The 23,964-nt window shown below is 31.1% G+C and overlaps 3 protein-coding genes across 3 annotated transcripts; all 3 read left to right on the top strand.

The window, feature by feature from the left end:
• The first annotated feature begins 4,205 nt into the window (after positions 1-4,205).
• LOC105139557 (RING-H2 finger protein ATL48-like) lies at positions 4,206-5,710 on the top strand. The gene is made up of 3 exons (XM_011046033.1): positions 4,206-4,396; positions 5,204-5,401; positions 5,441-5,710. Exons 1-2 carry the CDS (start codon positions 4,312-4,314, stop codon positions 5,377-5,379), a joined length of 261 nt encoding a protein of 86 aa, XP_011044335.1. The 5' UTR covers positions 4,206-4,311; the 3' UTR covers positions 5,380-5,401; positions 5,441-5,710.
• Positions 5,711-15,670: 9,960 nt separating this feature from the next.
• Positions 15,671-18,034, top strand: LOC105139556 (probable inactive receptor kinase At2g26730). The gene is made up of 2 exons (XM_011046032.1): positions 15,671-16,964; positions 17,429-18,034. The coding sequence occupies exons 1-2, from the start codon at positions 15,671-15,673 to the stop codon at positions 17,971-17,973; spliced, it is 1,839 nt and encodes a 612-aa protein (XP_011044334.1). The 3' UTR covers positions 17,974-18,034.
• A 3,890-nt stretch (positions 18,035-21,924) lies between these two features.
• On the top strand, positions 21,925-23,627 carry LOC105139555 (RING-H2 finger protein ATL46-like). Its single transcript, XM_011046031.1, has one exon. The coding sequence runs from the start codon at positions 22,134-22,136 to the stop codon at positions 23,259-23,261; it is 1,128 nt and encodes a 375-aa protein (XP_011044333.1). The 5' UTR covers positions 21,925-22,133; the 3' UTR covers positions 23,262-23,627.
• Positions 23,628-23,964: the final 337 nt, after the last annotated feature.

The raw sequence follows: 23,964 nt of genomic DNA, 5'->3' as shown, positions 1-23,964 counted from the left end.
AAAAACCGGTTCAAATCGGTTTGGCTCGGTTTTTCCGGTTTGGCTTGGTTTTTCTCGGTTTTGGCTCGGATTTTCTCGGTTTTGGCTCGGATTTTCCGGCTTTTTTTCGGTTTCGATTCGGTCCAGTTCGGTTTTTCGGTTTTTTTGGTTATATTTTTTTTTCGGTTTCGGTTCGGTTCGGTTTTTTGGTTTTTTTGGTTATAAAACCGAAACCGAACCGAACCGGCTGATTTTTTTAAAATTTTAATCGGTTTTTTTTTTCGGTTCGGTTTTTTCGGTTATTTTTTTTCCGATTTTCTCGGTTTAATCAGTTTTTTGGTTTTTTTGCTCACCCCTAATAAAAAGAGAGAGGTGAAGGAAGAGTTTAACTTGAATTTTTCAGATTTTTCCACACCCTTTTTTACCTCACTTTTAGTGTTTTCATTTTTTTTATGCTTTGATTTTCCTTTCAAATCTAAAGTTTTGATTTATATTGTTGAGAAATATTTGAATTTTATATTCATTAATTGAAAAAATTTGGTTTAAAGATGCATTTTAACCAAAGAAGTATTGTTGAAATCTTGAAAGAAATATTGTATATATAAACTAGTTGCATAGGGGAGGAGTAATAAAAAATTTGGAATAAATAATTCATTCTTGATAATAATAAAATAAAAACTCATTACTTTAAAGTGATTTAAAGTGATTTAATAATTTCTGATTTAATTTAAGCATAGTTTATTTAAAGTTTAAACATTTTGTCTAGAGTTTACAAATTTAAAAATGTATAAAATTTAAATTTTTGTCTGATATCTTTTATTTAATGTGCCTTTATGATGAACTATCAATTCATGTTAATTATTTTTAAACTACAATTGTGTTTATATATATATATGACGTTACAATCTTAACACTTTATTCTATATATTGGACTTAGTTTATCACATGGGAAAAAATATTAATTATATAAATTAATTGTTAAAGAGATTTTAACATCTTTAAAATTTAAGTTATAATTTATTTATTTTTAATCTGCTATATTCTTGAATATAGATTTATTTCAATACTATATGTTTTAATTTATAACTTTTTAGTTTGTTTATAGCTTTATGTTTTTTTAACTTAATTTTAGAAAGTTGTTATATATCTTTGTTTTAAAGTTATAATTTATCTTATAAATTCATGTAATTTATTTGAATCTCTTTCAGTTTTTGCATGTTATATATTTTATGAACTAACTTTTTATAAACCATGTTTATATTTTTGTTTAGTTTATACATATTGCTTGCAAACTTTTTGGTATAATCATGCATTTATCTTTCTTGCTTAAACATAATGTATGTTTAATATGAACTAGAATAAACAAAATTCTTTATTTTTTTTATCTTGAATAATTTAAATATCTTTGTTTATTAAGTTGCTTTATTTCAAGTTTTATATTATTTTACTTTGTTGTGGAGCTAGAATATATATATATTACCAACTATTGTTTTTATAATTTATATCATAGTTTTAAATCGAGAATTGGTTTTCTTAACCAATATTGACATGACAAGTATTACTTTAGTAGTGCGGATTTCATCATTTTTTTTTTTGTGGTGCATATTGAGAAACCTAAAAAGTTTAATGGACTAAATTTTAAATTGCAACATTATAAAATAATGATTTATATGCCCACCTTGAACTTGGTTAATTTCTTGTAGGATAAATGTTAAAGTTGTTAAATAATGAATTTAATTTCATTATTATGGTAGCTTTTGATGCATGGAATTATAGTGATTTCATGTGTTATAAAAATTTACATTTTGAATAGATTAAACAATACATAATATGATGTGTATAGTTCAATTAAAAGTATAAAGACACTTTGAAAAACTTTTAATTAAAAGTTTAAGGTTGAAGTTGTGATTATGAAAAAGGTTTATAATCGATAAATTTAGAAATTTAAAAATGATAATAAAGTTATCTAGTCAGAGTTGTTCATGTATACAATATTATTCACATATATGTTATTGTTTACGTATATAAAAAATTAGGTTGATAAATAAATATGATCTATCAAGTTTTGTCTAAAATGATGTTTTCCACTTATAAAAAGTGGATAGAGAAAACCTACATATGGAGGACTCATCAACCTTCAATATACTAAGGGTTAGAAATGTCAAATTGAATTTGACATCTAGAAAGCCTCTTACCCTCAATAATATACTGCATGTTGATGACAAAAAAATTAGAGTTTGACTCATTATTGAGTAAAAATAGTTTTAAAATGATGTTTAAGAATGATAAATTTATATTATGTAAGAGTGATATATTTATAGAAAAAAAAAATATTTGTGATGACATCTTTAAAATGAATGTAATGACGGTTATAATAATTGATGGTGGTGGTGGTGATAATGATGATGATAATAAGATTGTTTTTTCTCTTTATTTTTTTAAAGTTTTATGATGTGTGGCATGATAGGTAAAGTCATGGGAATTATAATTCTATACAAAGATTAATAAACCATGACTTATTACCTTGTGTGTGTGCGTATTAAATCTTAAGTATGAGATTTATGTAGAATCAAGATTCATAAAAACATATTTTTAAACAATTAAAAAAAATAGTGAACCTCTATATTTAATTCACTCAGATATTAATGATTCAAACTTTGTGTAAACTACAGGTGAAAAAAAATATTATATTACTTTTATAGATGATTTTATAAGATATTGTTATAGCTATTTGCTTAGAAGTAAATATAAAATTGTTGAATTGCTTAAACATCACAAGAATGAAGTTGGAAATCAAATTAATGAAAATATAAAAGTAATAAAAAGTGTTATGGGTTGAGAATACGAAGTACCATTTGGTGAATTCTGTTTCTAAAATATTATTTTCCACCAAACTACCACTCCTTTTTCACCAAAATAAAAATGATAGTGTGGAACGTAAAAATTGAATATTAAAAGAAACAATGAATATTATGTTGATAAGTTCGAGAGAATCTTAAAACTTGTAGGGGGAGACAATTCTAATTGCTAATTATATATTTAATAAAATATCACACCAAAAGTTAAAAAAGATACCATATAAATTTTATAAAGTTAGAAGACCTTCCAATAAATATCTTAAGGTGTGGGGGTATCTTACAAAGTATTGAGGATATTCATCTCAATACTCTTATGAAATTAAAAAATACTACTTTATTTGAGGATATGTTTTAATGAAATGAAGTACCATAAAATTATTTACTTAAAAGAAGGATTGAGACTAATTCAAGTAATCATCATCAATTATAAAATAAAAAAAGTAAACTTAAAAAGAGTAAAGGGAAAAAAATAATTAAAATATTTGGTTTTGCTTTTTTAACATAATTAATAGAAAATAAATTTAGAATCTACTCCAAAGCAATGTTCTCTCTAGAAACTATTTATTGGAAGAAGACATTCAATAATAAAATTAAATCTATTATGAATAAATCATACATGAGAATTAATAAATAATTTTTTAAGTAGTAAATTATTAAGCTATAAGTGAATTTTTAAAATAAAGATAAATGCTGACTTTAAAATGAAGATGAATGCTGACGATACTAATAATAAATATAAAATTAGACTTATTAAATGTTTTAAACAACATAAAAATATGAATTATTTTAACAATAAATTTAGAATCTACTCCAAAGCAATGTTCTCTTTAGAAACTATTTATTGGAAGAAGACATTCAATAATAAAATTAAATCTATTATGAATAAATCATACATGAGAACTAGTAAATAATTTTTTAAGTAGTAAATTATTAAGCTATAAGTGAATTTTTAAAATAAAGATAAATGCTGACTTTAAAATGAAGATGAATGCTGACGATACTAATAATAAATATAAAATTAGACTTATTAAATGTTTTAAACAACATAAAAATATAAATTATTTTAACTTATATGCTTCTAGATCAATAATAAATATCATATAAATTTAAATAACTATCAGGTCAGCTCTCCTATATTTATTGATTTATTGAGAAACCCAACTCAAATTAAACCCTAAATCAACCTAGTCATGGATTTACATATGAAGCCACATTTAATATCTACTAATTTATTTGCTTATATGGGTCGTAAGTAGGCCCAAGCGTGAATGAAGCCCGATTACAATTCCAAGACCCAAGTCACCGGCTGCCATTATTGAATTTATTAATGGCGTCGAGCATCAAAATTTCAGATTTGCGCTTCTGCTTGATCCACTTGTTCTTTCTCCTGCCGTAAAACAAAGTGGAGTAATATATATATATATATATAGGGGAGAGGGAGGGAGAGGGAGAGAGAGAGAGAGAGAGTAAATTAATGGAGAAGATGGGTACGGCGGAACCCAACTTTGAACAGCTATTCGAGGAGAAGAAGCGCGTCCGGAACCCCCTCGTTCCCGTCGGTAAATACTAATTTGATCGTCCCCCCCCCGCCCCCTTTTTTTTTTTTTCATAATATACGTATTTTATGCGTAGACAATATTTTTGGGAATCATAGAATTTGTTTGGAATATGATTATATTGATTATGGTCTTAAGGTTTGAAGAAAAAGAAATAGCTGTTTGGTTGGTTTCGAAAATGGGATTGGAATTCTAATTCTAATTCGAAATATAATTCACTTTTTTGTCCTCCTGAAATTAAATTTACGTATAATGCTGTTTTATTACCACCAAATCAATAGAACAATTTGTCTCATATAAAGTAGAGTGGTATCTCATTCTAACAAAAGAAAGGTGTCGTAGCTCGTTTCTTTCATGATAGTAATCCATTTTTTAGAGAATCAAGCTGTACTGCACAAGAAATGGAATGAGGATCCATTTCCATTCCAAAATCCTAGCACAAAACAACCATGCCCTTGAAGAATTTTCTCCTCCCTCTCTCAATAGAGGGATATTGGTGGTTGATACATTTTAGGTTACCTTGAGCACAAAACAACTAACTTCTTTCATTTTTCTGATCGGTTTATCTCGAGCAGATCCCATGTTTCAGAAGATACCAAATTTGTTAAGGGTCTGGGCATCTCACTTTGTGTTTAAATGGATCGTTTATACGTTATGTTACTGCTGGCTTCTTGTCTTCAAACATTTGAGCTTTTGGCTTGCATATTGGCAGTCAGAAATTCCAAATTAGAAGTGCTATTAGCTCATGATAAGAAATGGGACAGTCCTGTATTTAGCTTCAGCTTGATTGACTGTTTATAACGATTGCAGGAGCACTTATGACGGCAGGAGTTCTCACAGCTGGATTAATAAGTTTCAGACGAGGCAATTCGCAGTTGGGGCAGGTGTTAATGAGAGCTCGAGTGGTTGTCCAAGGGGCTACTGTGGCCCTTATGGTTGGCACTGCCTTCTACTATGGGGATAACCCATGGAAAAAACCAAGTTAGACCTTCTATAGCATGTATGGTTTCTTGTGATAACTATTTTGGTTGCTGCAGGGCGTCCTTGTCTCGTTAGTGACATAAGCTGTTCTTTTTCTACGCTGATTTTATTTAATAAAATCATTCACAATATATATATTCTCATCGCTGGTGTCAGTCCTCCCATATGATCCAGTTCCTATTACTATTATTATGTAAAACTGATATCATTAGAGCATTGATGGAGTGAGAATATTTGTCTCAGAACTGAAAGAATGGATGATATTTACTTTGGACAAACAATCTTATTAAGATTACAAATATAATCCATTTGTGTTTACAACCTGTTATACTCTAATTGATGGATCATGTGGTACTGCTTCACTGTTTGTCTGGAAATGCTTTTTTCGCTGCTCAGTTGTCATCTTTAACAATTACCAATGTATGGCTATTTGAAGAACTCAAAGTATTGTACTGGCACACATGAATCTGTCTATGAATAAATTATCTCGTCCAGTTATATGATACTAAACCCGAGATGCCTCAATCGTCAGCTGCAATCTTTTTATTGGCATCCGAGGGTGCGTTTGTTTAGTTGTAACTTTTGTGTTTGCAAAAACACAGTTAGATATTTGATAATATATTAAATTGTGTTTTATATTATGAGACTTATTAAAAAATTGAGTTTGAAATATAATTTTTATAAAATAGTTTTTATATGATTTTTTAACTAAATTTTGTAAAACTCTATCTGTTTTTTGTGTTTTAAAAAGATATTTTTTAAAATTTATTTTTTTTTCTTTATTTCAATTTTTTTTTTGTATTTTCATATTATTTTGATGCATTGATATCAAAAATAATTTTTTAAAAATAAAAAAATTATTTTGATGCATTTCCAAGTAAAAAACATTTTTGAAAAAGTAACCACAACCAAAGATTTTATACATGTTTTTTGATGCACATAAATCTCAACTATAATTTTTATCAAACATGTATCTAAATTCAGCTAACAATACTTAATCATATTTTTTTAAAATTTATTTTTTTAAATTACAATACTTAATCATATTTTTTTAAAATTTATTTTTTAAATTACAATCATAAAAACTACTTGAAAAACAAACACACTCATACTCAATGCCATTCCTTCGTGATTATTTTATTTGGGAGTTTGCAATTTTTTTGTTATGAAAAACAAACACACTCATAGTCAATGCCATTCCTTCGTGACTATTTTATTTGGGAGTTTGCAATATTTTTTGTTATGTTTTTTTTAAATATATATGTTTTTTATAATTAAATTAATATATTTTCAATGTTATTTTATGGTTTTGATACGATAATATTAAAAATAAAAAAAATTATATTAATATCTTTTCAACTAAATAATATTTTTAAAAATCACTATCTAATATAATACTTAAACATGTTGTCTAGAAGAAAACTAGATTATTAACTTATGCTATGTTATGAATTAAGTTAATTTTTTCTTGAATGTAAAAAAATTATTAAGATATTATTAATGTTTTTTTAGTTAAAAAAATCAAATTATATGGAGGTTGACTCGATGTGATTTAGTTGACTTTATGGATAAAAAAAAAAAATCAAATGACTTATAAAAACATAGTTTGACCCAAAATTTTTTCAAGAAGATATCTTTTATTTAATAAGATAACAACATATTGAATTGACTTGGGTCAACTTAGGTGAAAATATCAAATCCATGATTGACTTATGAGATTGATAATTACAAAGAAAACAAATTATAAACCCTAATTATCAAAACACTAACAACAAATACTTTTGCTTTTGTATTAACAAACCTTTTTTTTCCCCTTTATCCCTTATATGAGTTTTCTCGTATAACTCTATTGGAGTCAATTCTTGTTCAAGCTATTTTTCTTGCAAATTAAATATTTGATTAAAAGTCTCATAAACAAACATGTAATTAAAGCTTCAAGAAAAATAATAAATTATATAACAACAAGCTCTTATTAGATACTTTGTATGATTGATAAATATAATCACATATTTAGTATGCTTTCTCGTTAACAAGTTTTTTTATTATTTATTTTGTGTAACAGATCATGAGCACTTTGTAAAATTTTTTGATACCATAAATTTTTGATACAATGCCCAATTACTCTTTATGACATGCCTCGACTTATAACTTTTCCACTTCTCCACACCCTCCAATCTAGCCTTCTTAATTGCTTGTTTATGGGCATTGTCGCGGGGGCGCGAGCCGACGAGACGTCATCGAGTGATGGTGAAGGCTTTTTGTCGTGCCTCCTATGTGAGGTGTGGTGTGTTGGGAAGATCTTTTGGATTTAATCATAAAATCATGATTAAGGTTCAGGAGTCGCCACCTAGTATGATGATCACTATAAACCTATGGTCTGTGAGAGTCTAAGCAAGGGACTGGTTGTGCAAGGGGAAGACGAATCACCCCTAGTGCACCTTACTAAAGGTAAGCTGCATTGTTGTTTGATTGTTTTTCTAGGTCAAGTTTCTATTCGTTGGTTTTTTCTAATGTTCAAGGCAAATCTCCTATTGTGCAAGGGGAAGACGAATCACCCCTAGTGCACCTTACTAAAGGTAAGCTGCATTGTTGTTTGATTGTTTTTCTAGGTCAAGTTTCTATTCGTTGGTTTTTTCTAATGTTCAAGGCAAATCTCCTTTCATGAGAGAGTCTCTACCTTATCAGGTAAAACTCTAACCATTCTAAAGTCTGAATTTTAGCATTGCATTTATTTGCACCCTGTATCTTTAATACCTAACAATGTATTTTATCGTATAATTTTACACCCACAAATATGAAAGTCTACATTTGGACCCTAAAAGAATTGGAAAAAGGTTTTTTTTTTAAATATTTTGGCCAAACCCCTAAAAGAATTGGAAAAAGGTTTTTTTTTTTTTTTAAATATTTTGGCCAAACCTAAATGGATGATTATAAACTGATTATGATATCCATTTTTGGATTTTTTTTTAAAACATGGAAAAGATGTAATGTTTTTATTTTTTTATGAAAAATATGCTTGGAAAAATTTTAAGATTTGGCCATATGCATGAAAACAAAATCTTTTTTTTTTGGTTTTTTTAAAAGGGAAATTAATTTAAAAGTTTTTGAGGTTTTTTTTTGAAAATTTTTTGAAGGAAAAAATGAGTATTTTAATATTGGATTTGTATTTTACAATATAAATATGCAACCCGATATTATAAAAAATTAGTAAAAAAAATATTTTTAAAAATCATAATTTTTTGAAAGGATTTTTGAAAATTCTTTTTGAAAATTTTTGTTTATTTTATTTTATTATTGTTTTAGCTAACATTATATATTAATTAATTAATTAATTATTATTTAAACATGTGAGTTGGGCCAGCTCAGATAATTGGGCTAAGCACAGACCCAAAAACAAATGGGCTGATATTGGCCCTAAATGGTTGGGCCAAACTTGACCAGCTCAGATAATTGGGCTAAGCACAGACCCAAAAACAAATGGGCTGATATTGGCCCTAAATGGTTGGGCCAAACTCGACCCAATATATATATATATATGTTAAATTTTAGGGACGGGCTAGACCCAGCCTAACCAATTGGGTTGGGCTAGGACAAGTCCAGCCCAAAGCAATTTAGTCATTAGCACAACCTAGTGACTAAGTTGCATGAGATAGTGCAACTTGAATTATAATTCAGGTTGCACTGTTCTCATGCGGTAGTAGCAAGGAGGAAGAAGAAGAAGAGAGGAGGGAGGCTTACCTAGCATTAAAGGAGTTGGTGGCCTGATTGGTGGTGCACGGTGCGACTGGAGGTGGTGAGGCTAGAGGCGGGCTTTAGTTGCAGCTCAAAGAAGAGGAAGAAGCAAAGGCATGTAAAAGAGAAAGGAAGGTTGCTGTTGGAGTGATTGAGGAGAGAGCTACTGCTCTGGCTGCCTTTGGGAAGGACAAAAGCTTCTGGGCAAAGTGGTTATCGTCATTACTGCTACCAGGTTCACTGTGGTAGAGAAGAAGACTTTTATGAAAAAGAGGGAGAAGTGGTGTAACCACCACATGAGATGGTTTGATGGCTACTGGAGGTGGGGAAGATGGTGAGAAGATGGGTGGTGATGGCTGAAAGCCACGGTGGAGAGAGAAAGAAGAGAAAAGATCGGTTGCAGGAAAACTGAAGAGGGAAGGCTGGTTTTTGGCCAACTTTGCGTTCAATTTTCTTCTTCCTCTTGAAAGTGAAATTTGATCCTATTTATATGGGTGGAAGAGGGTAATCTTATCTTTATAGGGGTATAATTTTTAGCCCTTGATTTTATTGGCAAGGATCCCAACCGCTGGCTCAAAGTAGGCATAGTGCAGTGTCAAATCTACAGCTGCAGGCTACCTGAGGTGGCCTTTTTGGGGTGGTGTCACTTCTGTTTATTTGCCAATGAGCTGGTGATGACCATACCCAGATGTAGAGGCATTTCTGCTGATTAGTTTCATGCAAGGTTTGGCAAATTTGGTAAATGTTAGGTATGTTAAATGCACCTGTAAAGTCAGTGATGGGACTAGTTTTTTCAAAAAAAATGAAGAAGATAATGAATAGTGACCAGACGACACGTTGTCTGGTCCTCTCTCTCTTTGTTTTTTTTTCTTAAATTAAAACGATGCCGTTTTAGGTTTTAAATAGGGATTTCTCTGAAGTTCAAAGCAGTAGTTGAGCTTTCAATTTTATGCAACTGTACCCTTAATTGACCTTAAACTTTTGATTTAATGCAATTACATCCATGTTGAACTTCAATTGGAACCTTGGATTTACACGCTTTTTGCACATTGGTTCTTGATCTTGGATTTACGCAATTTAACCACTAATTGACCATTAAAATTTTAATTTCTTTAATTTAACCCCTGATTTTTGTCAATTAGGCCCCTATAATCCGACACCTTTTGTAAATTGGTCATTGGCTGCTAATTTCTTCAATTTAACTCCTACTTGACCCTAAAACTTCAATTTCCTTGTAATTTGCCCCTTATTTCAATCAATTAACTTGCTAAAAATTAAATTTGATCTCTTAAAATTCTAATCCTCTCAATTAAACCCAAATTAGGCCTGTAGACTTAATTGTTCATCAATTAAGCCCCAAATAAAATTTATTTGTCCCATTTAAAGTATAATTAAGTCCTTACACTTAATTAAATCCTTCAATTGGACCCAAATTTATTCTTAAACATAATTAAAATTCAATTTGGCTCATGATTAAATCAAATTAGCCTATTAAAAATTTAATTATATCATTGGTCTTAATTTTTATTTAAATTAATTTAATAATCATTTAATTTAACCTTGAACATTTTTTCTCCATTCTTAGGCATAATGGGGTACAATTAGGTTCTGAATTTTCTTCAAAAATTACAGCTTGATTTTTTTATATTTTTGTAGTCCTCCTTATTATGCTCTCTCCACATTTCCTGCCTTTATTTTATTTTTTAATTTATATTCTAAAAAAAACAATGATTTTTTAGGGAATAACCTAGAATTAGGTTATGACAGTTACCCTTCTCTAACCTAGAATTGGGTTATGACAGTTACCCTTCTTTTTATAATGCTTATGATAGAAAGTCTCGTAAGAGACTTTTGATAATAAGCTTTGTAAAGAAAAAAAAAGAAAGAGAGATAACAGACTCGTTGAGAAAGAGAGATAACAGACTCACCCTATCAAGAGATGATTAACCTTTATGGAACTATTTGAAGTGAAGGCTAGAAAGCACATCTAGAGGGATGATTAAAAGGCTCGTTGACACACTCTGATGAAACGGATAAGACTGTAGAGTGCACTATCTGGAAAGGTTGAGAGCTCAAAGAGGCACTCAAATGGAAGGAGGTATGACTATAAAGCGTATTAATTAAGATGATCGAGGGTTCGAAGATGCACTCAAATGGAAAGAGGTAGGGCTATAAAGTGCATTAGTTGAGATGGTCGAGAGCTAAAAGGATCTCTCAAAAAGAGGTAGGGTCAAGAAACTCACCACCTGGGAGATTATATCTCAAATGCGCATTTGAAAGGGAGATAAGGTTATGAAGCGCAATGTCGAGAGTTGAGGGATTAAGGGCTCACTTGAAAAGAGATAGGGTCAGAAAAGTACACTACACAAGAGGTAATGCGTTATGATATTGGGACATCAATTTGTTAAAAGTGACAGTAATGCATTATGACCAAGATGCATGTATACTTGTGAAATATAGGTCCCTTTTCTTCACTCATTTCCCTTCTTGAAAATTCGAGTCTTTGTAGTAAGGTTTGGTGGCTTTTCTGCTTTGGCTTACTTGAGCAATATCTTGTGATCTTAACTTTCGAGAAGGATATGACATGAGTATATCTCTTTGCCCATAGATCTTTATCTGAAGGATCACCATATCTCCTGTTTTATTAGAAAGGGAATCATTGAGCCAACCTTATATGTTTTGCTAGATTGCCCCTCAGTTTGATCATGCCTGCAAATGTTTGTTTGGGGGTTTTCTTTAGGGATGAGGCCATGTGAAAGAAGATTTAGTTATTTACAAGGAGTTGTTTTCATGAAGAATTTTTGGAATTTCAAAGCTATTCTGAAAGTCATTTTGATGTTTGTTCAAAACAAACTTGTTTTGAAAAATTCAAATGATTCTTATGGATAGGTTTGCATGAGCGTTGAAAAATTTTGTTTTGCTTTTGGTGAAAATGTGAAGTAATGGGTTTAAGATCCAGTCCGAGGGTTTTAAAAAACTGATTTTCAAAGAATTTATTTTGCTCCCATGAGTAATGACTTATTTTGTATGGGAAAACAAAGTTTATCGATCCGAATTGCCTGTCTTTGATCATGAAGGGTTTAATTGGGCACATAATGTAGGTTTTGGCTATGAAGAAAAAGATATTTATAGGCTCAAAAAGTGTTTAAGGGACTTTAATACTACAGATCACTAGTACTTATATCCCTAACTTCTTTTCTTTTCTTTTTTAAATTTTTTGGGCCTTAGAATTGATTTGCAAAATGGTGCCCCCCTTAGGTTTGGGCTTCTTTCTTTTTTCATTTTGTTTTGAGCATCATCTTGTTAGTAATTTTTGTGGCATGCTCAAATCTTTTTGACTTTTTTAAACTCTTTTATACCCCCTAGTTTTGTTTGAGCACTTTTGATTATTGATGATTTTCTATCATACCTCCTAGTGTTGTTTGGGCACTTTTATCATTGAGAATTTTTATGCTCTCCCTAGATTTGTTTGAGCACTTTTAGTCATTAAAGCTTTCTTTGCACTTGCCCCCCAGTGTAGAGTGTGATTTCAACCAAGGTTTACACTCTTACATTTCATGGTGGACTTGCTGTGGCAATAATTTTATTTTTTTTAGTCCTCAAACTTTTTGTAGTTCCATCATTTTTTAGGCCAAATTGAAGCCTAATTGCATCAAATTTTTTGAGCAAATGCAAGATTGAAAGAAAATGGACTAAAGTGAAAATAAAGGGAATTGGTGGTAATTTAAAAAATGGCATGAAAAATTCACTTTGATCTTCATACTTTTTATAATAAAAATTTTTAGTTTGTATATTTTTGAAAATTTAATTTTGTTCCAAAAATTTATTTTTTATTTTTATTTTTACATCTCTAGTTTAAAAGAAAAAAGAGAAAGTGGGTAAATTTTGGTGATAGAAAGATAAAGTCTTGGTTGACACTAATTTCAGATATGAAAAAGATTAATTTTAGTGTCAATGAGTTCCATTAGATGAGGAGAGATTATCATAGGTGTCAAATTTGTTGAGCAAATGCAAGACTGAAAGAAGGGGGGCTAAAGGGAAAAAATAGAGAAAATTGGTGGTAGTTTAAAAAATGGCATGAAGAGTTCACTTTGATCCTCGTACTTTTACATTAAAAACTTTCAGTTCATATAGTTTTTGAAAATTCAATTTTAGTCCAATTTTTTTTATTTTTAAGTCCCTAATTTGAGAGAAAATAGAGAAAGTGGCTAGAATCTGGTTATAGAGAAAGTCTTGGTTTACATTAATTTGAGAGAAAGTTTTGGTCGACACTAATTCCAAACACAAAAAGAATTGATTTTGGTGTCAATGTGTTTCATTAGATAAGGAGAGTTTATCGTAGGTGTTATGTGCCTTTAACTTTGCCTGCTTTGGTCGATTTGAGATCAATAATGTTTCTGGTTTCTAGTTTTTACTTTGGTTGACACTAATTTTTAAGTTTCTAGTTTAAGAGAGAAAAAATCTAGGTTAACACTAATTCAAAACATGAAAAAGGTCAATTTTGGTTCAGTAAGTTCCATTAGATGAGGAGAGTTTATCATAGGTATTATGTGCCCTTAACTTTGCTTGCTTTGGTTGATTTAAGATCAAGAATGTTTCTAGTTTCAGGTTGTTTTGGGTTTTTGGGTTGATTTTTAGGTTTTTTTACAGTCATATACCGGTTTATCAAGGTGTTTATTGTGTTTTATAAGTGTCTTTGCATAAAAAAAGGTTAAAAATAGGTTTGTAAGTCTAAAAATCATCAACCTCATTTTTCTAGCCATCTTTGTGGCTCGAGTTGAGGAAAAGACAAGAGAACACATCGCCTATTTATATTTAAAAAAAAAACTAAGGTAAACAACAGGTCATCCACCCTTTAATAAAAAAAATTACACACCTGGGCTTTTTAAAGCTTAGGTGCGCTCAACCATCTATATCAGGCTCATGTTTATGCTTTTTTTTTAATCTTTTTTTTAATCTTTTTTTATTGGCACCTTTTTTTAATATTTTTTTATTGGTTATTTTTTTTTAATTTTAATAATCTTTTGTAGTGTTTTTGGATAAAATATGATTTAAGTTTCACTTAGTTTACTGGTATAATTTCATTATGTTAAGATGCATTCTTTCTCTATAAGCCTGCTTAATGTTTATCCTTTAATTTTATTTAATTATTATTATTATTATTATTGAATAAAACATTATTATTATTATTATTACTATTATTATTATTGAATAAAACATTCATTTCAAGAAATAATATTATTAAATATAATCAAGTTTATTACTCATGTTTCGAATTTAGATATCTATAGTCACATTCACATCTCAACTTTTTAAATTGATCTTTGATCAAATATCACTTTTTTTTTACTTGGTTTCACATAAAATTATAATATATTTTTTTTAATATGTGAGGCCTCGTATAATTTTTTTCTTTGGTTTTGTTCAATCACTTTAACATCTATGTCTAATTTTATTATCATTTGATTAAATAAAAAATTTATTCTAAAAAATAAAGTTATTAAACACAATTAGTTACATGGTCTTTGTTACAATGTCATATATTTTGATCTATAGTCTTTAGTTATGATTTTTTTTTATTTTATTGGCACAAATAATTGTTTAATTAAATAAAAAATTTATTTTAAAAAATAAAGTTATTAAACACAATTGAATACAGATTTGTATTGTAAGATGGAATATCTTGATTTATATCTATCTTTTGATTTATCCACTATAATCTTTATTTATTATTAATAGTAATTAAATAAAAAAATTATTTTAAAAAATAAAGTTATTAAACATAATTGAATACAGATTTGTATTGTAAGATGGAATATCTTGATTTATATCTATCTTTTGATTTATCCACTATAATCTTTATTTATTATTAATATTTTTTTTATATTTATTGACACAAATAATTTTTTATTTATTTAATTAAATGCAAGTTTAATTTTTCTATTTTTGATTTGGAATTTTTATGGCAAAAAATACATTGATATATATATATGTCTTAAAAATAAAATTATTTAATCCAAATCCCGGGTCCAATTACTAATTGATAATCTAGAAGCTGTTGAAAAAGTATTAGCTACAAAGGTCAGACAACCACATGGAGAACAGAAATGCTATAGCATCAACGAGAAGGTTTCTTCTTCTTTGTTATTAGCCAGCAAATTCCAGTGAGAATCAGATCAGCAAGAAAGTTACAACTGTATCATTTTGATTTGTTTAGTGAAACATCAAACACTATTAATTTTGTAGAAATCAACCGAGATGGACACAAAATTGAATATAATTTTGACCCCTCAATTCTGCCGACTCCTGATTCGAAGATCTTGTTTCAGGCCTTTTGGCATGTTGTTTCTTCAGGACCTTACGGCAACAAAATTTAGAATAATGCTACCTCTCTTTAGAAATTCAGCCAACTGGCACTGAAAACTGGTTTAAGCAACCGCATCGATTTGGTTGCTTTCTCCTTTGTTTTACATACCTAGCCAGCCAATCTGAGGCCACTACCAAGGAGGAAACCACAATATAGTTCCATTTTTGCTGAACTCACTTAGTTCATCCAAAAAACATATGGATCGAATTCTCATCTGGGTGTTCCCCATTTTGATCTTCCTCGTTCTTCCAAAGTCCAATTCAGAAGATGAAAATGTCAAAAAGGCACTGCTGCAATTCATGGAGAAACTTTCAGCAGGACATGAGCAAAATGATCAGAATTGGGGTTGGGACATCAATTCGGATCCCTGCAATAGCACATGGAAAGGTGTGGACTGCTTGGGATCGCAAAATGTTAAGAGGATTGTTCTTAATAAGTTCAACTTAACAGGAATATTTGATGCTGCTTCTGTCTGCACAGCGAAGTCTCTTCATGTCTTGAGCCTGAAAGAGAATAATATTTCTGGCTTCATACCTGACGAGATAGGAAGTTGCAAACGTCTAAGCCACTTGTACGTAGGCGGGAACCGATTTACTGGTTATATTCCTGACACTATTTCCCAGTTACGTAACTTGAAAAGGCTTGATATATCCAACAACAACTTCTCTGGTGAGCTTCCTGATATGTCCCGAGTATCAGGCCTGCTAACCTTCTTTGCTGAAAACAATCAGCTCAGTGGGGCAATACCGGATTTTGATTTCTCCTATCTCAAGGAATTCAGTGTCGCCAACAATAATTTCAGTGGTCCAATTCCTGATGTCAAAAGCAAGTTTGGGGCAGACAGCTTCACAGGTAACCCTGAATTATGTGGGACACTATTATCAAAAGCCTGCCGACCATCCCCTCCACCGTCAAAAAAGGGATCAAAGCACTCATCAGCTGATCGGTTCCTTATCTTCTCAGGCTATATACTACTTGCCGTGGTTGTGCTGCTCATATTTGCTTTATATTTATTTAAGAAAAATAAATCTAAGGAAGAAACGGTTAAGGTAGTCAAGATGGGGAAGGTAGCTAATGCGAGTGAAGAGCCTAGTAGAACTTCAAGTGAATCCAAGACTGGTGGTAGTAGATCAGAGTATTCAATAACATCCGTTGAGGCTGGAACGACATCATCATCACTTGTGGTTCTTCCCAGTCCTGTGGTGAAGGATTTGAAATTTGAGGACTTGCTTCGAGCTCCAGCTGAGTTGCTAGGTAGAGGAAAGCATGGAAGTTTATACAAGGTCATGCTCGATAATGCTACGATCTTGGCACTGAAAAGGATCAAAGACTTGGGGATTTCTGCAGAAGACTTCAAGAGCAGAATCCAGAGGATAGACCAAGTGAAGCATCCCAGAGTATTGCCTCCAGTAGCCTTTTATTGCTCCAAGCAAGAGAAGCTCCTGGTATACGAGTATCAGCAGAATGGCAGTCTCTTCAAGCTTCTCCATGGTAAGTCTAGTATTCTAAATTGTAAGATTACCACATTTTAAAGGTGGAAACTGGAAACGCACTCGTAGGATATAAATGACATTGCAAAACAGGAAAAAAATATATTAGAGATTATAGGATAAGGGTAGTTTAAATTTCCACAATATTAAGTGCACCATGGGGATGTAACTAGAGGAAATACAGGACAAGTTGCTGAAAAATCCCACAGGAAAAACATTTAACCGAGAGAAATGGTAAATTTCAGTCTGATTGGTGTTTCCTGGGCTGTTTGATAAATGAATTCAAGTTAAATTTTCAATCAAAACACCAGACCATGCCACAGATTTGAATATTCTTGATTTGTTTTTTCATTTTTGGCTTTGGCTTCCTTCTCTCACGCCCAAGCAATTTTATAAGTATAAAACAATAATATAAGCTTAAATACAGGAAAATATAATAACTTCGAATTGTTGTTGATGGTTCAGGATCCCAGAATGGTCAAGTATTTGACTGGGGAAGCAGACTCAATGTTGCAGCTACTATTGCAGAGTCCTTAGCATACATGCACGAGCAGCTTCAAGAAGGTGGGATTGCTCACGGGAACCTGAAATCCACCAACATTTTATTCAACAATAAAATGGAGCCCTGCATTAGTGAATATGGTCTTATTGTGGTTCAAGGCCAAGACCAAGACCAATCATTCCTTTCCCAGTCTGATAGCTTCAAGTTGGATGTTTATGGCTTTGGTGTGGTTCTTCTTGAGCTTTTGACAGGGAAACTAGTCCAAAACAATGGCTTTGATTTGGCAAGTTGGGTGCATTCAGTGGTTAGAGAAAAATGGACAGCTGAAGTTTTTGACAGGGCCTTGATCTCAGAAGGTGCTTGTGAAGAGAGGATGTTGAACCTGTTGCAGGTAGCATTGAAGTGCATAAATCCATCTCCAAATGAGAGGCCAAGCACAAACCAAATTTCAGCTATGATAAACACAATAAAAGAGGATGAAGAGAGATCCTTTATTTCAGATCCATGATTAAACTATGCCATGGAAGTCGAGTCCACATTAGTAATAAAATATTATACAATTTGGTCATTAACCCTACATCAAATCTTAGAGTTCGTTTAAAACATGTTGGTATATAAAATAATTCCTCTTTTTTATAATTTTTTTATCGTAAAAACACTAACAAAATACAATCTTTAATATGCTGAAGAGTAATTAGTCTTGTTAGGATTATTTCAAGGTAACTTGAATTTAGAGTGTGGATTGTCTAGTAAAAATGGAATGCATTTTGTAATGTTTAAGTATAGAGATGGTCGAGTCACGTTTAATTTCTGGATTCAAGAACCTTGAAAGTAGGAAGAAGTACCCAAAATATCTTGGTTACGATGTTGTCTGGACAACGACAATCATCACATCACGGAAAATTGTCAAACCACTACAAATATGGCAAATCATCATCACCTTGTCGAGTGGGCATGATTAAAATAAATAAATAAACTTCAAGAACGTTATTATAAAGGCCATGCGTCCTGAGAGCTCATGTGACCTACCATTAGGTTTGGTCTGCATTTTCACTGTTCTTTTCCTTAGTCATCAGAAGAAATTGCTTTGCATAATCACATGTGCTCATATATATAGGCTGTGTTTTGGTTTTGCTCTACTTATCTGAGATTTTCAGACTCAAAAATGGTTGGAAAACCTTCAGGCTTGCCAATATTGATGGTAACTTTCTCGTGATTAGCAGGCCATCATACCAGAAACTATCATTGAAGGGTAATTATTTCTGTAGATCCAGAAGTCACACAGACTACTGTGGACAATCAGACTGTGAGTGGTGGTGGACCGATCAATCATTACGCTTTTTTCATTGCGGCACTCTGGTCTTTCTACTAGCCTTTCACTACATGCATCAAAACTTTGATGAAGAAGACAATAGGAGGTCTAAAGAAGAGTCTCCATATCCCAAATGAGCTTCGAACAGTTAGCAGCGGGCATGTGCACAATCACAAAGTCTCCATGTGAAAAAATAGTAACCCTATTAGTGCCTATTGCAAATTATCATAATCAAGATGGGCCAACAGCTCACACTCCTCTACAACCACTCGTAGTAACCACCCCCTTCTTCCCTCTAACAGTCTAATATAACAGACAAATTAAAAATCCCTTGGGTGAAAAACTCTGCCTTGAATGTATAAATTCAGGTCTCTTATCAACTTAGCATAGTTTAATATATTTTTTAAAATAATATAAAAAATATTAAAAAAAAACACAGTTTTAACTCAACTACCATTGAAAAACATAGCTTTATTAACAACAACTACGGGTAATAGCGATTGTTTAAAATTGCTAATGATAACAATTGTTATTATCCTCAATATTTTATTAAACAATCATTATTATCATTAGTAATTGTTCAAAACTGTTAAACAACCACTAATAATAAAAATAGCGGTTGTGTCCAAACCTAATTTTCATACAAAACTAAGTTTAAATCACTACAATCAAAAGCCAAGCAAGACTATAAATTATCAATTTATAGTGGTAAAGACTTGGGATCAAGGGATTTGCTCCCTCTGTGGTCTCGGGTTCGAGTCCTTGGTTGCTCATATGATGGCCACTGGAGACTTACATGGTCGTTAACTTCAGGACCCGTGGGATTAGTCGTGGTGCGCGCAAGCTGGCCCGAACACCCACATTAATCTAAAAAAAAAAAAGACTATAAATTATCAAACCTCAAACCCATGATTCAAAGTGTAATATTTTATTATCATTTTTATTTGTTAATTATAATCCTAAATTAATATATGTGTTTTTTAATTATCATATTTATTTGTGTTTTCTTTAAGTTGTTAATGAATGATTTGAAATTTTAAACAACTTGCTCATATGTTTGTCTATTTTTTGATAATATTAAATCATGTAAAACAACTTTAAAATTAACATCATAATTAGCAAAGCCAATATTACAAAACTAGTAATAATAAAAATAACTCTTAACTAGAAAAATAATATAACATATTATACACAACATAATAATACATTTGAAGCTATCTATGTTTTTTGCAACGATGAATGAATGAAGTAGCTTCATCAATAGTACAACTTTCACCTCTCTATGAGATTTCTTTCTTTAAGACAATATCATTTAGGCTCAATGTCTCTTTTAATAAATCAAGTGTAGTATAGCATGTCTCAAACCAAGAAGATGCGTAATAACAAACAAGTCCATCATAATCATCTCGAAATCATAACGATCAGCCGCAGCATGTCGACCATCATGTAGCAACTTTCCAACATAATATGAAGTAAATAAAAATTATTAATCCATAAATAAAATAAAATAATTTTGTCAAAGCCTATAAAAAGTAATAAATACTCATAACATTTTTAATCTAACATGCACGTGGTTAATATTCCATCTCTTCACGTGGAGGAACTTGTGATGTGTGAGGTGTAATGATTCAGCGTGCTATATTTATGTACCAGTCATGCATTCCTCCTCAAAAATTACAAAATACGTATCTCTAAAAATCAAATTTCTTTATACATCTCGCATTGATGTATTCTGAAGATGATAGATCATCCAATTATAATTAACGTGCCTACTTAAACAATTAATAATAGAAATAAAACTATAATTAATTGCAAAATTTTAATTATGATAATTTTTACAACTTATCAATTGAACAATTTTTACAATTAAAAATTAAATTACAAGAATTGAATGTCAATTAAAAAGTAGATGATCTCAACTAAACAAAATCTATAATTATGATAATTTATACAAAAATTCAATGCGAACTCTAGTTGCTACGATTTCGACCATTACTTTATTAATAAAATCAATTGATTAAAAGCCTATTTAATTGCATCAATTAAAATAAAATTTATATCAATTCAAAAAATATAATTAAATATAAAAATTAAGCCAATAATTAATTTAAACTCTAATTTCTCTAATTCAAGTCTAATTGATTCCATAAATAACATCAATTTTAATAAGAACAACATATACTTACAGTATTCAAAATCTAACATAATATAATTAGCAAACACAATAGAAATTTCTATTTATTAAACACAATATAAATACCAAATTAAATCAAAATACAAAAAATATTACTTCAATAATTAAACTCATCAAATTAAGAGACAATATATATGTTTTACCTTGCTTTTGCTATGTGTAGGTGATTAGTAGTGGAGGCAGTTTTACCAGACACACAAGCTTGGTCAGCAATTTACAACATAAAAACATTAGAGATACTCATTGAGACAAGGAAAAAATGATTATGGTATTTTAATGGAGGATTTGATAGTGTTTTTAGTAATTTAGAGGTTACTTTCTCTTGAAATTTTTGGGGTTTTAAGGTTTTTTATTTATTTATTATGAGCGGCTACAATTGATAAAAAAAATTGTGCATATATATATATATATTTTAAATTGAGATTATTAAACAATCACGATTGAAAATAATAATTATGTAAAAACTATATCATTCTCCCGAAACTTTTTAAGGATATATAATTTCCTCACTATTTTATTGAAAATAATAATTATGTAAAAACTATATCATTCTCCCGAAACTTTTTAAGGATATATAATTTCCTCAATATTTTTTTTTTTTGAAAACTGTGTTAGATTTAAAAAAGATGCAGAAATTCAAGACAAAGGCTCCGTCCCGTCATCACCAAATGACCAACCAAATACAATTTCTTGCACACTTTTGGAGTTTTGTGGTGTATGTGTAAAAGGCTGGTTCTTGGAAAACCCTACCTTACCTTCTTTTAATTTATCATTAAGCAAACGCAAAAGCCCTCGGCGCTCACACTTTGTTAAAACTTAAAAGACAGTCTTCTTTTTTAACCACATAATCCTCATTTAAGAGCTAAGGAAAAAACAAAAAAAAGAGCTAAAGAATTTCCTCACAGCACACTCAATTCCTCCTTAAGAATATGTTATGTTCTTAGCTTGTTTGTGCACTCCTTTTTATCCTCTCATTCCTCCTTAAGAATATGTTCTTAGCTTGTTTGTGCACTCCTTTTTATCCTCTACAATCTCAGTTGAAGCAAGAATGTCTATGTGAGGGCAACCAATATCAGTTGTAAAGGGCTGTCAGAAGTCTGAACAGACTGAACTCGAATTACTCATGAGAAAGTGTTGTTCTTGAGCGCACCCATCTGCTAAAATGTGTAGAGTTCTGTTTGATGTGAAACAAAAGGATGGTTTTACAATAAACCGAACTCCTCTACCACCTCCTCTATCAATCTCAACTCCTTACAATAGTCTCAACTATGAGAAAGAATCAACCCCGCCATCATCTTCTTTTAACAAATTTAGTCCAGTGCTTCTTCTGGTTATAGTAATTTTTGCTGTTGTTTTCTTTGTTTCTGGTCTTCTTCATTTACTTGTTAGATTTCTCCTAAAGAGGGCATCTTTTTCCCCAATTTATCATTCCAATAGGTACCCAGAAACCTCAGGGTCTCATTCTCTACAAAGACAGCTTCAACAGCTCTTTCGCTTGCATGATTCAGGTCTAGACCAAGCTTTCATTGATGCTCTACCTGTGTTTTATTACCAAGACATCATGGGTTTAAAGGAGCCATTTGATTGTGCAGTTTGTCTCTGTGAATTCTCAGACCAAGAAAGGCTCAGGTTGCTTCCTCAGTGTAGTCATGCTTTTCACATTAACTGCATAGATACCTGGCTTCTCTCAAACTCAACCTGCCCTCTTTGTAGAGGGACCCTTTTGGGCTCTAGTCTTCCAATGGAAAACCCACTGTCCAATTATGATCTCTCAAGGGAATTATCAAATGGATTCTCCTGTGAAGAAGAGTGTGGATCTGTCAATTGTCAAAAACCAGCTACCATTGTGGAGGACAAAAGTGATGGTGAAAAGAGGGTATTTTCAGTGCGACTTGGCAAGTTCAGAACTTTGAATGACGGGGAAGGTATTGGAGAGAAACAACAAGGAGAGACCAGCAGGTGTAATTTGGATGCTAGGAGATGTTACTCAATGGGGACAGTGCAGTATGTGGAAGGTGAATCCAATTTGCAAGTGGCCTTGTCTCAAGGTAATCTTAACTGCAGAGGAAGAGATAATGGATGCCCTTCAACTGACGGGGATTTGGAAGACAAGAAAATCAGAGGGAGGACAAGAGGTGATAGCTTCTCAGTTTCCAAGATTTGGCTGTGGTCTAAGAAGAGCAGATTTCCAACTTCTTCAAGCATTCATGTGGACATGCCATCTTGGTCTTCTGTTGCTGTAAGTTTACCGATCAATGATACCAGCACTGAAATTGTAAGAGATACATAAACTATTCACTCACTAAACTATTTTGCCCTTTCTTGACTGATCAATTTGTATGTATTCTCCTCCATGTTATGTACTATAAATTCATTATTTTAGCTGAGGATGCCCATTGAATATTGTCATGTAAAATACTGCAGGAGTGCTTATGAGTTGAGATGAAAATGTTACATGAGAGACGTGGAGTGGTCGCCTGTGATCACTCATCCATAATCTTTAAGTTGTCTAAATATCTCGAAACTCCAAAGCCAGAATTGGTTTGGTTCACAGAAAATATAAACAAGCCAGGGTTAAAGCATCCCGTTTCTGTAATTTTATTGCCTATAAGTTTGATCACTTGATTAAATTCTGTATAACATTAGGAATTTTCAAGTCTGAAGAATCCAGATTTGCTGAACAGCACGTTATTTGATAAAAGCTGAGGACCTGAGTGAATAGCATGAAAAAATTGGATATTGACGTGAGAATGCAATTATTCAAAAAAGACATGAGAATGCAGCAGTACCCCCACTCTGATGCAAATTTCGTAAGTACCACAGCTTTCAAAATTAATAAGCTGGGTCGAGTGTTCAGCAAAAGCTGCATTCCTCTGCTATAAGATTTATTTTTAGAAGTTTTTTTATTTAAAAATATATTAAGATAATATTTTTTAAAATTTATTTTTAATATCAACATATTAAAACAATTAAAAAATATAAAAAATTAACTT

Source organism: Populus euphratica, unplaced genomic scaffold, assembly GCF_000495115.2.
Source record: "Populus euphratica unplaced genomic scaffold, PopEup_1.0 scaffold212.1, whole genome shotgun sequence".
In the NCBI taxonomy this organism is placed as follows: domain Eukaryota; kingdom Viridiplantae; phylum Streptophyta; class Magnoliopsida; order Malpighiales; family Salicaceae; genus Populus; species Populus euphratica.
This window is presented reverse-complemented; position numbering and strand designations above follow the sequence as displayed.